The following is an 18,129-nucleotide window of genomic DNA, read 5'->3' as shown; positions in this document are numbered from 1 at the left end:
CCAAAGGGCTGTTTTTATATTTAAAACTCTGTAAGACCTTGTGAGGCAAGACAGCCCTCCTGTGGTTGCCCATTAACAGAGAAAAAGTGTGTTCTTCCCACCTGCCATAAACACCACATGAAGCCAGCACTGAGTATGTGTATGTGTGTGTGTGTGGAGGGGGGGGGGGGTTGGGTAGTGCACAAGGCTGTCACCCTGAGCAAATGCATGTCACTAGTGACAAGATGTGTTTCTGAACTTATGAGTCTTCTCTTTAAGGCTCCCAGAGGCACTGGGTAGAGGATGCTTTGCAAACGCAGGTGGGGATGGAACTGGGGAATGAGATTGCATCAATGATAACCCAGTGAGAATTAGGTGAGGGCTTAACAGGTGCCCTGCATGCTGGGCTCTTTGAAGGCAGATCCATCGTACAGGATCTTATAGATTCACTGGCATCCTTGGTGGGTCCTAGACCTACTGTTACCTGGATTTATGACATTGGTAGTAGCCATGGAGGTCTACTCATGAACTTTGAAGCAGACAGTTATTATATTCTTAACGATTTTATGGACTAGTAAATGTCGAATAAAACTTTTGGGTACTGACATATGGTTATCAACTTTTATATCAAGTACGGACAATGAAAAAGACTGAAAATTACGATCTACCATCATTTCATACAAAGAAGACAATTTTAATATCACAAAGGAAGGATAACTTCAGAATTTAAAAACTGCACACACTGAATTTTTAAACTATACTGCCCTTGGCTTTCTCATTTTGTGTGGACTGGGGAAAAGTTTATCACCAAACTCCGCTCTGCAAAGTGAGGCTCCATTGTCTTGAACACTTAGGGGCAGCCACACTGCTTGCAGATGATGTTAATTTACTCTGAGAAGTGGTTTCAGGGCTTTAAGGGAAACCTAAGGAATTCAAGTGCAAAAGTCTCTCAGTATTTTGCCTCAGTTTCCAATAGAGTGCTTTAAAAAGAAGTAAACAAAACAGACTATGGCAAATAAAATCTTGGAAACCTGAAGTTGGAAGGTTTTTTAGTAGTGATATGGTCCATGTGGGGTTTTTGTTGGTAAGTTTATTTATTTTGAGAGAGGGAGAGAGAGAGGGAGAGAGCACAAACAGGGGAGGGGCAGAGAGAGGGGGAGAGAGAGAATATACCAAGCTGGCTCTGAGCTGGCAGCCCAGAGCCCAATCAGGGCTTGAACTTACAAAACCATGAGATCATGACCTGAGCCAAAACCAGGAGTCAGAAGCCAAAGTGCCTGAACCACCCAGGTGCCCCTGGGAAGGATTCTTATTGTCAGCCCTTCATAGTGTCTGTTCCCAGATTCATCAATGGTTTCTCCAACTCCTCCTACTGTTCCAGTGCAGGGAAAGTCAACCCTTACAGTTTCTCTCCTGGAACTCTGACTGGCTCCTCTTCATACCGGACCCTGTACTCTGCTTGACACACTATGCCTGCATGAAAATAATGACATATTTCACTGATAACTGCTGAAAACTAATTTTTAAACTCCAGGTCTGTATTTTTGCTTCCATTTTGACTTTTACTGATAAAAATATCTTTAATTGTATTTCATTATATTGTGTGAATATCATTTTATGACTTGAAAGTCATTATATTAAATTTTTTTTTGAAGTTTATTTTTGAGACAGACAGCGTGAGCGGGGCAGGGGCAGAAAGAGAGAGAGAGAGAAAGTGAGAAAGAGAGAGGGAGAGGGAGAGGGAGAGGGGGAGGGGGAGGGGGAGAGAGAGAGAGAGAGAGAGAGAGAGAGAGAGAGAGAGAGAATGAATCTCAAGCAGGCTCTGCACCATCAGCACAGAGCCGATGCGGGGCTCGAACTCATGAAACCGTGAGATCATGCCCTGAGCCGAAACCAAGAGTTGGATGCTTAACCAGCTGAGCCACCCAGGCACCCCTATATTAAAAAATGTAAAAGCATTTTATTTTATGAAAGGCCCACTTTCATTAAAAGTGGTATAAAAGCTGAGATGAAGGGGCATCTACTTGCTTATCCAACCTCCTCCCAACAGCTAGTCCCACAGCAGGCTGACAGCATTTCTATGTCAAGTCTACCACAGACTACACAACACATTCATTTTGTAGCAAGCACCTCAGTGGTGAAACTCAGCATCTGATAAATCTGAACACAACTCAGCTGCAAGTAGGAAAAAAAAAAAGATTAATCTAAAACAATGATTTGCAAGCTGTGATTTTCAATCATTAATGGGTTGTAAATTCAGTGGGTTATGAGAGCATTAAAAACCACACATACACAAGAGCCAAAAGAGCAAATTCCTACGCATCTTTTCTAGATCAAAGTACAACTGCATGCCTTACAGGTAAATACTCTTTCATAAACATTTTATTTCATCACATATATACTAGGTCATGACATAAAATATACTTCACAGCCCTCAACCACATCACATTGAAAAACATATTTGGTTATTCAGTCTCTTAAAAGATTTCTTTATTTCTTTGTTTTCATTTTGTTTTGTTTTTTTCCATTTCTGAGCCATGGCTCCCCACTTCAATGACTGGGTACTCTGAAGCTCTCCCCGCTCAACACAACAACAATTTACGGTGCTCTTAGTACCACCATTTCCTGGTTCACTGCTATTTTCTATTTTTCCTCCTCTATTTTTCCACAGCTCCAGGAGCTCAACTTAAGGGAATTACCACTGGGCATCTGAATGTGGATCAGGTCCCTGCTGCCATGTGCCAGGCATGACGCCAGGGGCTCTACACACATGACTCTTTACAGATATGGTTCCTTATCTTTCACCCGTAGCAGTATCTCACCTATCCCTCTCGAGGCACTGGCACAGGACACATAGGGACTGAGTGAATGTTTCCACGTAAATGAACTCAACAATAAACACATTCTGTTGATTGTAAACCACATAAATTCAATTCAGCAAAAGAGAATAGTTTCAAATAAAATGTTTCCTCATTTCGCCATACTTAATACAAAAGTACTATACAAAGCTTAATTTATATTGATTAAATCCTAATTGTTGTATAAAAAGTTGAGGCATTGGTGTTCTGTGGCTACTGGTAGTAGTTATATTACTTCGGTGTCATATCTCATATAGTATAGCTATACAACATTAACCCTTTGATTTTGAGCAGTTATAAACTTATTTTAACACAACATCATATATTCATTACTAGTTATTACCCTCACCTAAAATAATTTAGCAATAGTACATGATACTGAGGGAAAAGGAAAACAGTTAACTTAATACTTTTCTAAATGCTAGTAAGAAAGAAACACATCAATGCACACCTGATTTGGGGGATGACCATAACTCGGCCTATGACTTCAAATGGAATCTGGGAAAGTAAACCAAAGGTGTTTTTAAGCTGAAAGGACACAAATGTTGAGTTCAAACCCTTCATCTTTCATATTAGGCAGTATCTACACACGAAGGTAAATGACTTATCTACAGGCACATAATTACACAGTAAGAGAGATGTCCAAGGTCTCCTGATAACAAATCTAGACTTTTTCTATTTCATAACAGAGGTTCATACTATAATACAATCATATTTTTAAAAGATCAAATCAGATATCAAGGAAAACAAATCCATCATAACCTTTTAGGCTAAAAAAAACCCTAGAGCAAGAGTTTAATAAAAATGCATGACAGCTGTGTTCAAGATAACATAGTGTGGAATACAGTGTTGTAAACATGGATGGCAGAAGTTCATGGTTACAGTAATTCATTGTGTGTTTACGCATTAGTTTTGTGCATTAGTTGTGTTTTCATCTGTATCACTTAAGCTAAATTTTTTCCACAAAAATTTCTCATTTGATTTCCAAAGCGAAGTTTCCAGCTCCTCTTTCCTTTTGGAGGATGCGGCAAGGGGCACTTTTTCACATAGAGTCTCTATCACTGCCAAGTCAGTGAGTTTACTAAGGCTGTCGTCATTCTGTTCATTCAAGATGTCCCAGAAATCTTTTGGTCTCTGTTTTGCTTTTTCCATGGGCCCTGAAAGAACTTTCTTTGGCAGTTGTGTGGGACTGTTCCCATAACTATTAAAGAGGTCATCAAGAATAGATGTGTCGCCAAGTAAGCCTACCACAGAAGTGTTTCCTAACACTGGATTTTCTACCTTCTTGTTTTCCACTTTGAAAAGGGGTCCGTTTCTTGAAATGCCTGTTCTTGTTGGGTTTTGTTGCTCTTTCATAGTATTTTCTAATTTTTCTAACTCATATGCTTCAGACTTACTGTTCAGGGAACAGGATACTACAGTATCTTTGGATGCTTGGCTGTTTTTTCCATTGTCAGTCTCTTGGGTAGAGCTCATACGTGATTTGGTAGTCTCTCCGTCATTAGAAAGTACCTGTTCCCTATGGGAACTGTGATTTTGAAACTCAATGGATTTTTCTTTATATATTTTTGGGCTGCAAATTTGAGAAACTCTTTTGGGAGAATCTTTAAGTGCCAAAGTTGCAGAATCTGACAGCCCTTCTTTTATAAGAGATTCTGTTTTTTCAGATTTATTCCTGACTCTCTCTCTTTTCTGACAGGAAGTTTTAATGCATTCTGAAGCAAAATCCACAAAAAATTCTTTTACCTCCGGATACTGAGAAGCATAAAAGTCTTTTAGCATTTTCTGTCGTTCTTCTGATGTAGCATTAGTTATATTTTTAGCAAATTCCTTTACAGAAGGCAAGTTAAAATAAGAAGCCATTTCTTCAAATTGTTTTCTGAAGATTTAATGAACAAAACCAGTAGTTATTTTTATTATTTTATTTTTAAAGAACTCACCATCAGTGATATTAAAAAAAGACACAAAGCAATGTTCAGTTGATCCCTGAACAACACAGGTGTTAGGTTTCCCTGTGTAGTCAAAAATCTGAATATAACTTTTGACTTTCCCCCAAATTAGCCTACTGTTGACCAGAAGCCTTATTGATAATGTAGAGAGTCAATTAATACATATTTTGCATGTTACATATATTATATATACTGTATCCTTACAATAAAGTAAGCTAGAGAAAAGAAAATGTTGTTGAGAAAATCACAAGGAAGAAAAAATATATTTGCAGTACTGTATTTACTGGAAAAAAATCTGCCAGTAAGTGGACCCACATAGTTCAAACCTGTGTTGTACAAGGGTCAACTGTAATCTTATTGATTTAGTATATATTAACTTAATTCCATAATGAAAATGCATTTTACACTAGCAGAATGTGACCTCTTTCCTTATGCTAGTGAAAAAAAATTCTAGTTCATGAAATCACCAGCTTTTGAAGTTATTTTGATTTATACTATTAGGCATTTCCTGGGAATGATGGGATCCCAGCATGCTGCTCCTCCAGTCAGCCAACTTACGGCTGACATGAGAATCATAATTTATATAATCTGTCTGAAAATCTATATTGCATTCAAGTCCTATGAAATAAAATTGTCAAAAAAAGGTCTTAATGAAAAGAGAAAATTCTGAAAAATAAAGGGATTTTTTCTTCTCTCCTTTTTCCCCTTCTTCCACAAATACAACAAAGAAATTTCATACAACTTTTTCATGGTCCTAAAGGAAAATTCTAAACTGATAAACCTAGATTCTTTCTTCCCCCAACTGGCCTGCCTTGAGTATAGACAGCTAAACTAAGAAATGAGATGTCATTTAAAGGAGTGAGTTTTACTCTTAGTATAAGATATTAACAAAAGCTGTTGTATGCATGTGTGAGAAAATGGACCTTCCAGAACCCTGGTAAGACAGAGGCAGAAAGATTGTTTCACAACCCTGGACACCAGACTGTGCTCCTTTCCCCAGGTGAGGGTGCTATGGACTGAACTGCAACACCCTCAAATTCATTATGGGCTTCAAAGCCCTAAACCGCAGTCTGACTATATGGAGATAGGGCCTTTAGAAGGTAATTAAGGTTAAATGAGGTCATAAGAAGCCATCAGAAATATCTTTCTCGGCCAAGAGAGGACACGATGAGGTCACCATCTGCAAGTCAGGAGAGCCCTCACCAGGAGCCAAATCAGCTGGCACCCTGATCTTCAACTTCCCAGGCTCTAGAACTGTGAGAAATAACTTTCTATTGTTTAAGCCCCAGTCTATAGTATTTTGCTATGGCAGATGGAGCAGACAAAGACAGAGGGTATTGCTTTGCTGATGCTGAGTTGGGCCATGAATCAGGAGAGCTCAGTGTTTGTAAACATTCTTTTAAAAAAAGCCAGATGGTGTTGTAACACATGATTAAAAGTCCCAAAGTTTTAGAATTATGTTTGTATTTGATATAGTTCCTTAAAACATTCATTTATACATTCAACAAACATTTATAGACCCTCTATGTGCTAGGCACCATAGAGCTATACAGCAGTGAACAGCCGACCACCATATTCTTCAAGGAGTTTATAGTCAAGCTGGAGGAGACAGACACATGAAAACCAAACCAGAAGAGAGTGATAAATCCCACTACAGATGTAAATACAGGGCCCTGTGGGTTCCCACAGAAGGGGTACCTGAGCCAGTGATGGATCATGGGTAAGGTAGCAGGGAAGGCTTCTCTGGTGTCACCAGTCAGGCAAGGGTAAGTGAGGAAACCGTCCAGGGAACGGGGAACATGCACAGGCCCACTTCAGAGAGAACCTGGTACACAGAGGGGCAGGAGAAATTGCCAAGGAAGAGGCTGACTATCATGAAGGGTCCGTATGTCAATTTCAAAAGTTTGAATTTTATCCTGCACACACAACAGAGAATCCTGAGGGTAAAATAATGATTTATTTGTAATGTATGTAATTTGGAGCTTTAAAGCCACTATTATTTTGCTGCTCAGGCCAGGTTATGTCAAGTTTGTGTTTCCTGTGATTTTAGTGGCATCCATCGTGCATGCTCATGACTTTTGTGGCTTCAGATGAGCACCCTGCCTTCTAGTCCTCTTCACTGCACTGGTCCTCTTCACTGTTCCAAGTCCAGATATTATCTATGCCTGAGCAACAGCCACTCTTGCTGCCAAGAGAATATTTAATAACACAAATACAAGCTTCCAAATTTCTGTCCTGGAAATTGCCAATGTTCTTGTTGGAAAGCAACAAGCACGTTCTTAAAAGGTTCCAGTTTTTACTTCATATGAAGTAATGAGGTATTATTTTGTTTATTAATCATCTCCAAATCCATTTTCATGGCCTTTCTAATAAATATTTGTGCTGCGAAGATTAAGTTATTGGCAAAGTTACAGGCTGATGTCTTATTTATCCAAGACTTGGTGGTGTCTCAGCAACGGCCAGAATACTTCACCTTTGCTGTGCTGACCTCACTCAGAATCTTACAATTCTGTCCCTTTTGGGAGGAGAGCTTCTAACCCCATGTTATACCAGTAGTATGCAAGTAAATTAGGCTGGGAGGTTGTCCTTTACAGGATGAATATGATTGATTATAATTCATTTTATTTTTGCCTTCTAACTTGCTTTCATAATTCTTGGTCTTTAAAAGAATTTTCTCTAAGTATTTAAGGAAGGTACACCCAGGAGGTATAAACTAGCCACTTTGTAAGGAAAATTTAATAAACTAAAGTAGACACTCATAAGTCACTAGAAGAAAGAAAAAAAAATATATATATCCAGAGTAGTTGTGTGTCATGTATATAATTCAAGTTCTCTCCCCTTTTCATGAGAACTGAGGGAAAATGGTGGGACACAGCTAAGTCATCTTCTCTTTGCCTAGGCTTTCTTAAGTGAAGGGAGAACTGAAACTTCATTCCGATGACCTGACGGCCACAGCTGGTACGGATTCATGATTCTCATAAAAGAGGATGATTAGTGGGAAAGATGTGTCAGCAGTTCTGACATCGATCCCTAGGTCAGAGGTTGGCATTCTAACATTAGTCTTTCACTTAGCCTAAGGCATTTATTCCCTGGGATGGGCAGAGAAGAAAGTGAGAGAAGAAAAATCTAATCATTTGTTAATAGTTTTATTTTTATATACAGTGCTAACGGAGATAAAGACACTTGTGCTCTTTAAAAACTGGTAAAATCCATTATGGTCTGCCTCTGAACAAAATAATTGCCCAAAGCAAATTACCCCAAATTTGCCCAGAATCATCATTGTAAGTCTATTTATGAGGAGAGATGCTACTGTAGCATGTAGGGTGTTTGCCTTTCTGGGCAATGGTGGGTAGCTGAGAGCCACACTCTAGCCTACCACACCAGCACCCAAGGGCTGAGGAGCTACCAAACCCGTGAGGAAAGAATTTGGAACAGGGAGAACCATCACCATTTGCCCATTGTCTGCAGAGGCCTTCAGGGTCAATTCAACCATGCCTTTCATCCCTGCTTAGCTCAGTCACTACTCCTCTGTCACCTGTAACCCCAGGCCTTTTCCTGGTCCTAGTCTCTTCCTCCCCAATCTAATGGAATCCCTCAGCCTTCCAGACCATTCCTCAGCCCCTGGAATGAGGCTATGCTCTACCAACTCCCTTGTTCTTCTCCCCAGATGGTCCCTCTATCCCCTCATGATGCCACCTCTTCCCATACGGCCCTCACAAGATAAGGCTCTTATACCTCACATCTTAAACCTCAGGGTTCATGCTTCACATGCTGCTTCCAGACCATTTTTTTTTTCTTAAAGATTCCTTTCCCTTTTGCAGGTTTATGCTATCCTGATAATCCATTCTTTCCCTCAATTTGTCAACTGACCTCTTAGTCGCTTCCTCCTAGTGACTGAACTCATGATCAATCCTGTTTCCTTTCCCATCTCCTGCCATCACTCTTGACAACACCAATATCCATGTGGATGGCCCATGTAACTCCAACTCCTAGCCCACCAATTTCTTTACCACCATCCCCCACTCCCCAAGACTCAACAGAATGTCAGGTCCCTATTCCTAAGGACATATACTGCCATTGTCATTACCATTAATTGCACAACCTGCAAATCCCTGAATTTAGTCACCTCATAATCCAGCTCAACTGTTTAATTCCCCCATGACAACAATGCTGGAAGATACTTCTGACCTCATCAAGCCTCCCCTTGTTTAGCTTAGGTTCGACTTTATAATTACTCCTTTGCAAACATCTTTCAGCTTCTTTGCTTCTCTCTCCCTCCATTCTAACCCCTGATAAAACCCAGCCATCTCCCTATTCTGTGTCTGTAACTGAGCAATTGAAGCCTGGCTGAACAAAGTCTGCACAACTGCATGGATGCTTTTACTGGAATTACTCTCCAACAGGGACTTAACATGACCCATGAATTCTAGTCTCACCAAGCTTGCTGTTCTAATTGATAAATGATTTATTTCATGACTTTTCTCTCCTGAAATTTCTCTCCCTCTGATTTGATACTTTAATTCTCAGTTAATTGAGAAAATATCGCATCTATGCCCATCTTCCATCCCTCCTCTTCTGATGCCTCTCAAAGGCTAGACCTTCTTCAGTAGTCTGGATCCCACCCTCTCCTGCTCTGCAGGACTTCTGTTACTACTTCTCCAGCATGATCTCTTTTTTTCCATATTGGTTTTTTCCCTCAACACACAAATAGGTTCTATTGTCTTCCCAACTTAAAAAAATTTACCTTTGACTGCACAATGCCCTCCAACTACCGCAACTTTTCACACTCACAGAGCAGTCTCAAGATCTGCCCATCCCCTGCTTCCCACCTCACCCCGAGTCTGCCTAGGGATTTGTAGACTGCTCACATCAAGGCAGCCAATGAGTTCTCCTGCCAGTTCTGGAAGGCACTTTTCCACTTCATCTGATTCTGGTTCTCAGCAGCATTTAATAAAATGAAGTGCTTCCTCCATTTTGAAATTTTCACTCCTCTTGGACTTCAGGACCTTATAGTGTGCCTCCTACCCAGCAGGCCACTGTCCCCTTAAGGCTCAGTCCTAGCTTCTCTTCTGTCTGTGCTGGGTTCCTAGGCTGTTCACATAACCTGTGGCTCTAAAACCATTTAAAATCTCAATGCTGATGACTTCCACATTTAGATCTTTAGTCCCCAAATCCTATTTCCATAGAACCTCAAATTTAATACAAGCAAAAGAGAACTCTTGATTTTTTTTCAGTCCAAACTCCTAGTTTTCCCCATTTTAGTAAATCCAGTCTGTTGCTCCATGGAAAAGTTAAGAGTAGTCTTGTTTTCTCTCTTTCCCAACAACCAGTCCATACCAAACTGAATTCATCCACCAAACTCTATCTCCATGGGAACCACTCTACCGTAAACCACCATTGGCTAGTTCCTTATGGTCTTCCCTAGTCTGCTCTCTTCCACAAAGAAACTAGAACAATCTTTGAGAAACATACATCAGATCATGTTCATGCCTCAATAGCTTTGACACACCTGGGACAAAATCCAAACTCTTATCCACAACCTATAGGGCTTTGCATGCTCCAGCCCCATCTATGTCTTGGCCTTCAGCTCATGTCTTTCTGCTTGGTTTATTATGCACTAAGTACACTAGTCTTCTCTCAGTTCCTTGAGCACATCAAACCTCTTTGCTCCCTAGGGATGTCCTTAACCTAGTTCTTTGCCTGGCTATCCCTCAGGTCTCAGATGCCAACTCTGTTGCGAGGTCTTACTCTCTACCCAATAGAAAGCCATTGGCCCCCCTCCAGATCACCTTATTCTCTACCAACCAGGCCTGTCCACTTCTTTCCTATAATACACCATTTTATAATTATTTATATATATATATATTTTTTTTACTTTTGAAAGTTTTATGGTTTAACTCTCACTGCACTGTAAACTCTGTCCTTTTTTATCCTGTCTGTGTAAAACCTAGCACAATGCCTGAGTGCATATTAGGTGCTCAATATTCAAAGAGTAAATAAAATGCAATTAAGTGTTTCATTTATCCATATAAAATGATTTCATTTTTTTATCAATTGAGGGATTAGCTTTCTAAAAACATCTAAAACATTTTGAATTTATTTTTTGAAGTATACAAATTCAGCTGCCAAGTATGGTTAAGATTCAAATTATTTGCGTATTTTATTAAGTAGCTATATTTCTTTTGAGAATAATTTTTAAAGTCCAGTGTTGCTATACACATACCTGCGGATCCCTTTTGGCGTTTCTCCAATTATAAAGGTGGTCTGGTCTGTGCGGTAGACTTTTTTCTTCTTTTGGCTTACAGGGTGTGAAATGTAAAGGGGAAATGAAATGTTTCCTTCACTTAGTTGTTGGTCTTTCTTTGAAAGTGTCAATATATCTGTCTTCATTTTTTCTTTATGTGTCTGGAAAGAGAAGGAATGCAAAACCTAAGTCTGAAAAAATAGTCATTTTTGGTCAAATGAGGAGATGGCCTTATTTTTTCCAAAACCTCTTTATAATCAAGTATATCATATTCTCTAGTTGATAACAATATGAGAGATGTTAGTTAACTTAGATTTTTAAAAAGAAGATACAGGAATAAGTTACTTTTATATATTACTTTTATATATTTCATAAATATATATTTATATTTTATATATTTTATAGAAATATAAACATTTATATTTATAAAATAAATATTTCATATATATTTATATATTTTATATATTTCATAAATATATTTTATAAATACATATTTATATAAATATATATATAATATATATTTATATATTTATAAAATATATATATTTATATTTTATATATTTATGAAATATATAAAAGTAATGCCAATACTATGATGTTTCCATGGTGTCCATCATTTAAAATATATGTTACAGAATATATCTTTCTTAAAGATATAATAAAAGTAATAGCAATAATATGATGCCTTCATTGTCAAGTTTGTTGGGATATTATATACATGCTGATATCCACAATCCTAAATGAGAATAAAAATTAATGATTATAAAAATAATGGCATAAAAACGAGATATTTAAAATTCTTAAATCAGTAATTTCCCTCAATATTATTAATCAGATTTTTGTTATTTAATTTTACATAAGTAGCCAAACTGTAAAATAATAACAATCTTTATGTGATAATTAAATAAGAAACCATTTTCATAAATCCTACCTTTTAATCTCTACTAGATTGCCAGAATATTTAGTGATTTTAAGATGCTAACTACAGTTGGTTGACACTATATATAGAATTATATTTATTTTACAGACTATACTTGTTGCTTGTCTAACATAAATTGTTAAAAACACTGAGTCAAGAAAAAAATAATTTTGATTATTGGTTTCAATTTCCCTGAGAAGATGGTACAGTGAATACATGGAAAGCCCTACCCCACTCCAAAATGAGAAGACTAGATACAATTTGGTAACAACAACAAAATTACATTTGAGCTCAGAAGTGAGAAAGGTAAATCTCTAGGTGCCAAAAACAAAGAAGTGGTGAATAGGAGCTGATGCTCAGCAGTCCAGAGTTAGGGCCTTAAGTTATAGTTTACTAGACCCCATGTATAGAGGGGAGATGGAAATGACTCAACTCCCTGCATTAAAAAACAAACAAACCAAAAACACAGTAGGAATTAAGAGGCTATCCAGTTTGCAAATTAAAGCTAGGAAAGTCCAAACTGGGAACACAGAAGAGAAGCAGGCTACCTTCCTATTCTAGATAGGAAGAATCACTGGAATGCCCAGCCTGTGCCATTTGTGGAATCTGATTTTGTAGCACCTGGGTGGAATGGAAAATCTAAGCTAAAAACCAACATAAAAAACTGGTCCAGAATCAGTGAAAACCATAGATCTCAATGAGGAGTGAATATAAAAACATACCATGGGAAGATTTCTATAATCCAGAGAATGCTTTTGATTCTGATGGGTGGTGGTGTCGGGGGGGGGGGAGGGGGTGGGGGGTGGGTTTGGGCAAAAATTATGAAGAATATATAAAACCCACCACCATGAAAATGGGCAAAAGCAACAAGTGTGAGAATATGTATCTGAGGAATTATAGATAACAAAGCAATCTGCAAGAGACTTTAAATCATTAGCAAGTCCAGAAAGATAAAGGAAAGAATAGAATATACTAGGGCTGGTATTATATAGACAGATCTGAAAGAGCCAAACACAAACTCTAAAAAGGAAATGTGGTTTTGAAATAAAAAATAGAGATAGGAACAGACTCAAAACATGGGTTAAGCAGCAGACTAAACAGTCTTACAATGATAGTTGATAAAGTGGTAGAGAAAGAAGACATGGCTGAAGACATACCAAAGTTTGTAAAATATTAGAAGGTAAGAACAGAGAAAACAGAAGAGATAATATAAAGACATAATGGCAGGTAACTGAAGAAGGCACGAATCCTCAAACTAAAAAGGGAAAGCAAATCTCTCGTGGGAAAAATAAAAATAAATCTGTACTTTGTTATATCACATAGAATATCTTAAAAACTGCCAGAAAGAAAAAACAAGATATCCCACAAAGAAATGACAATCAACCTGAAGACAGACTTCTCATGAATACCACCACCACCAGAAAACAATACTTTCTACATGCAGACAGGAAAAAAATATAGAAACTTAGAATTCTATACCCAGTTAAACTATCTTTAAAGAATTCTTTTTTTCAGGCATACATACAGGAGTTTGCTAGACACAGATTCTTGCTGATGACATAATTATTTTTCTTTTACAGTTCAATGGGATTGAAATGGCACATATAAATGAATGTGTGTAGGGAAGAGTTTTTCATTCCACAAATATTTACTGAGCACTTGTTATCTTCCTGTCACCATGCTATGCATTTGAGAACAAAAATATTTACATATACAAAGAGGCCTTTCCCTTAAGGGACTTAAAAATGACAAGCCAATTTTTAAATTTTAAGATGGAACATTTAGTTTTTAAAAAAAAAATCACTTATCTCTTCAACTTATTATATTTAAATTCATTTTATTGAAATAAACTGAACATTGGATAACATGTAAGATATAACTGTATGTTTTATTTTTTTATATTTTATTTTACTATATTTTATTTTACTATATTTTATTTTACTATATTTTATTCTATTTTATTCTATTTTATTCTATTTTATTCTATTTTATTCTATTTTATTCTATTTTATTCTATTTTATTCTATTTTATTCTATTCTATTCTATTCTATTCTATTCTATTCTATTCTATTCTATTCTATTTTATTTTATTTTATTTTATTATCTCTATCTAACATGGGTACTGAACTTATGACCCGAGATCAAGATTCACGTGCTCTACACAGCCAGCCAGGCACCCTGTAACTGTATGTTTTTTTAGTAGCAAACCATTTCTAATGAAAATAAATTGACTTCTTAAATATCTATTGTGACTCAGATGAACAAACATAAAATGCTGAAAGTACTTTCCTTAAAGACATCATTTCTTGAATCTTAAAGCATCAACAAAGAGAGGAAAATGCTGACCTTTAAAGATAAATCTGTAAGAGATTTAAAAAAAAATTTTTTTTTTAACATTTATTTATTTTTGAGACAGAGAGAGACAGAGCATGAACAGGGGAGAGGCAGAGAGAGAGGGAGACACAGAATCTGAAACAGGCTCCAGGCTCTGAGCTGTCAGCACAGAGCCCGACGCCGGGCTCGAACTCACGGACCGTGAGATCATGACCTGAGCCGAAGTCGGCCGCTTAACCGACTGAGCCACCCAGGCGCCCCAAATCTGTAAGAGATTTGACACACTTATTTTACCTCACAAGAAAACAGATGACTGTTATAAGTTTCTAATAAAAAGGCTCATCATCTTAAGATGATTCCCAAGAAATGATCTATTATTGTAAGGAGAGATGGTATGTTTACGTGAGGATAAGTGAAATAAACAGAAAAAGAAGGAACTGGGCCAACCAAGAACACTCCCTCCTCATATACTGCAACTTCTGAAGCCATGGAGAAATCATGCCAGACAATGGTAATTTTCAATAATTTACATGATTACTCTTGGTCTTTCTGACTCTGGCAAAGCATTACAAAGCTCACATTTTGTATGGATACATTTTTTCTTAAGTCAGTTTTATAAATTCTTCAGGAAAATTCAGCTTTTCAACACAGGTATCAAACAGGTGGATCTTTAATTTTGCCAAGAATTCTATATTTAAAAATTTGATTGTGTTAGATAATCATTCTTTTCACACATGGGCTTAATACCCTATCCTTCATTAAAAACAAAAAACAAACAAACAAACAAATCTATCATTTGGAGGGAAGATGGTGGCGTAGGAGGACACTGGGCTCACCGTGCGTCCTGCTGATCACTTAGATTCCACCTACACCTGCCTAAATAACCCAGAAAACCGCCAGAGGATTAGCAGAACGGAGTCGCCGGAGCCAAGCGCAGAGGAGAGGCCCACGGAAGAGGGTAGGAAGGGCGGCGAGGCGGTGCGCGCTCCACGGACTGGCGGGAGGGAGCCGGAGCGGAGGGGCGGCTCGCGGCCAAGCAGAGCCCCCGAGTCTGGCTGGCAAAAGCGGAGGGGCCTGACGGACTGTGTTCCGACAGCAAGCGCGACTTAGCGTCTGGGAGGTCATAAGTTAACAGCTCTGCTCAGAAAGCGGGAAGGCTGGAGGACAAAGGGAGGGAGAGTTGCTGAGCCCCCCGACGACAGAGCTCAGTTTGGTGGGGAACAAAGGCGCTCACCAGCGCCATCTCCCCCGCCCATCCCCCAGCCAAAATCCCAAAGAGAACCAGTTCCTGCCAGGGAACTTGCTCCCTCCGTGCAAACACCCAACTCTGCGCTTCTGCGGAGCCAAACCTCCGGCAGCGGATCTGACTCCCTCCCGCTGCCACAGGGCCCCTCCTGAAGTGGATCACCTAAGGAGAAGCGAGCTAAGCCTGCCCCTTCTGCGGCCGTGCACCTTGCCTACCCACCCCAGCTAATACGCCAGATCCCCAGCATCACAAGCCTGGCAGTGTGCAAGTAGCCCAGACGGGCCACGCCACCCCACAGTGAATCCCGCCCCTAGGAGAGGGGAAGAGAAGGCACACACCAGTCTGACTGTGGCCCCAGCGGTGGGCTAGGGGCAGACATCAGGTCGGACTGCGGCCCCGCCCACCAACTCCAGTTATACACCACAGCACAGGGGAAGTGCCCTGCAGGTCCTCACCACGCCAGGGACTATCCAAAATGACCAAGTGGAAGAATTCCCCTCAGAAGAATCTCCAGGAAATAACAACAGCTAATGAGCTGATCAAAAAGGATTTAAATAATATAACAGAAAGTGAATTTAGAATAATAGTCATAAAATTAATCGCTGGGCTGGAAAACAGTATACAGGACAGCAGAGAATCTCTTGCTACAGAGATCAAGGGACTAAGGAACAGTCACGAGGAGCTGAAAAACGCTTTAAACGAAATGCATAACAAAATGGAAACCACCACGGCTCGGATTGAAGAGGCAGAGGAGAGAATAGGTGAACTAGAAGATAAAGTTATGGAAAAAGAGGAAGCTGAGAAAAAGAGAGAGAAAAAAATCCAGGAGTATGAGGGGAAAATTAGAGAACTAAGTGATACACTAAAAAGAAATAATATACGCATAATTGGTATCCCAGAGGAGGAAGAGAGAGGGAAAGGTGCTGAAGGGGTACTTGAAGAAATAATAGCTGAGAACTTCCCTGAACTGGGGAAGGAAAAAGGCATTGAAATCCAAGAGGCACAGAGAACTCCCTTCAGACGTAACTTGAATCGATCTTCTGCACGACATATCATAGTGAAACTGGCAAAATACAAGGATAAAGAGAAAATTCTGAAAGCATCAAGGGGTAAACGTGCCCTCACATATAAAGGGAGACCTATAAGACTCGTGACTGATCTCTCTTTTGAAACTTGGCAGGCCAGAAAGAATTGGCACGAGATTTTCAGGGTGCTAGACAGAAAAAATATGCAGCCGAGAATCCTTTATCCAGCAAGTCTGTCATTTAGAATAGAAGGAGAGATAAAGGTCTTCCCAAACAAACAAAAACTGAAGGAATTTGTCACCACTAAACCAGCCCTACAAGAGATCCTAAGGGGGACCCTGTGAGACAAAGTACCAGAGACATCACTACAAGCATAAAACATACAGACATCACAATGACTCTAAACCCGTATCTTTCTATAATAACACTGAATGTAAATGGATTAAATGCGCCAACCAAAAGACATAGGGTATCAGAATGGATAAAAAAACAAGACCCATCTATTTGCTGTCTACAAGAGACTCATTTTAGACCTGAGGACACCTTTAGATTGAGAGTGAGGGGATGGAGAACTATTTATCATGCTACTGGAAGACAAAAGAAAGCTGGAGTAGCCATACTTATATCAGAAAAACTAGACTTTAAATTAAAGGCTGTAACAAGAGATGAAGAAGGACATTATATAATAATTACAGGGTCTATCCATCAGGAAGAGCTAACAATTATAAATGTCTATGCGCCAAATACGGGAGCCCCCAAATATATAAAACAATTACTCATAAGCAACCTTATTGATAAGAATGTGGTAATTGCAGGGGACTTTAACACTCCACTTACAGAAATGGATAGATCATCTAGACACATGGTCAATAAAGAAACAAGGGCCCTGAATGAGACATTGGATCAGATGGACTTGACAGATATATTTAGAACTCTGCATCCCAAAGCAACAGAATATACTTTCTTCTCGGGTGCACATGGAACATTCTCCAAGATAGATCATACATAGGGTCACAAAACAGCCCTTCATAAGTTTACAAGAATTGAAATTATACCATGCATACTTTCAGACCACAATGCTATGAAGCTTGAAATCCACCACAGAAAAAAGTCTGGAAAACCTCCAAAAGCATGGAGGTTAAAGAACACCCTACTAAAGAATGAGTGGGTCAACCAGGCAATTAGAGAAGAAATTAAAAAATATATGGAAACAAACGAAAATGAAAATACAACAATCCAAACGCTTTGGGATGCAGCGAAGGCAGTCCTGAGAGGAAAGTACATTGCAATCCAGGCCTATCTCAAGAAACAAGAAAAATCCCAAATACAAAATCTAACAGCACACCTAAAGGAAATAGAAGCAGAACAGCAAAGGCAGCCTAAACCCAGCAGAAGAAGAGAAATAATAAAGATCAGAGCAGAAATAAACAATATAGAATCTAAAAAAACCGTAGAGCAGATCAACAAAACCAAGAGTTGGTTTTTTGAAAAAATAAACAAAATTGACAAACCTCTAGCCAGGCTTCTCAAAAAGAAAAGGGAGATGACCCAAATAGATAAAATCATGAATGAAA

The 18,129-nt window shown here is 38.8% G+C and overlaps 1 protein-coding gene across 4 annotated transcripts in view; it reads right to left on the bottom strand.

The window, feature by feature from the left end:
* Positions 1–1,215: 1,215 nt before the first annotated feature.
* ERCC6L2 (ERCC excision repair 6 like 2) overlaps positions 1,216–18,129 on the bottom strand; it is a 139,217-nt gene continuing 122,303 nt past the window's right edge. For 2 of the 4 annotated variants that reach the window (XM_047103092.1, XM_047103085.1), the window contains 2 exons: positions 11,010–11,191; positions 2,344–4,716 (listed from right to left, as the gene is read on the bottom strand). In XM_047103092.1, coding sequence (XP_046959048.1) covers positions 3,744–4,716; positions 11,010–11,191 — 1,155 coding nt within the window. In that variant the 3' untranslated portion in view covers positions 2,344–3,743. Of the gene's footprint in view, positions 1,453–2,343; positions 4,717–6,484; positions 6,612–11,009; positions 11,192–18,129 lie in introns of those variants that run through there. The other 2 variants (XR_006966298.1, XM_047103100.1) reach the window with 2 other exon arrangements.

The sequence above is a fragment of the Lynx rufus genome, unplaced genomic scaffold (genome assembly GCF_022079265.1).
Source record: "Lynx rufus isolate CCGP_SWC_20201006 ecotype Redwood Valley unplaced genomic scaffold, mLynRuf1.p SCAF_10, whole genome shotgun sequence".
NCBI classification, from domain to species: Eukaryota; Metazoa; Chordata; class Mammalia; order Carnivora; family Felidae; genus Lynx; species Lynx rufus.
Note: the sequence above shows the minus strand (reverse complement) of the source record. Positions and strands in the feature narration are given on the sequence as shown.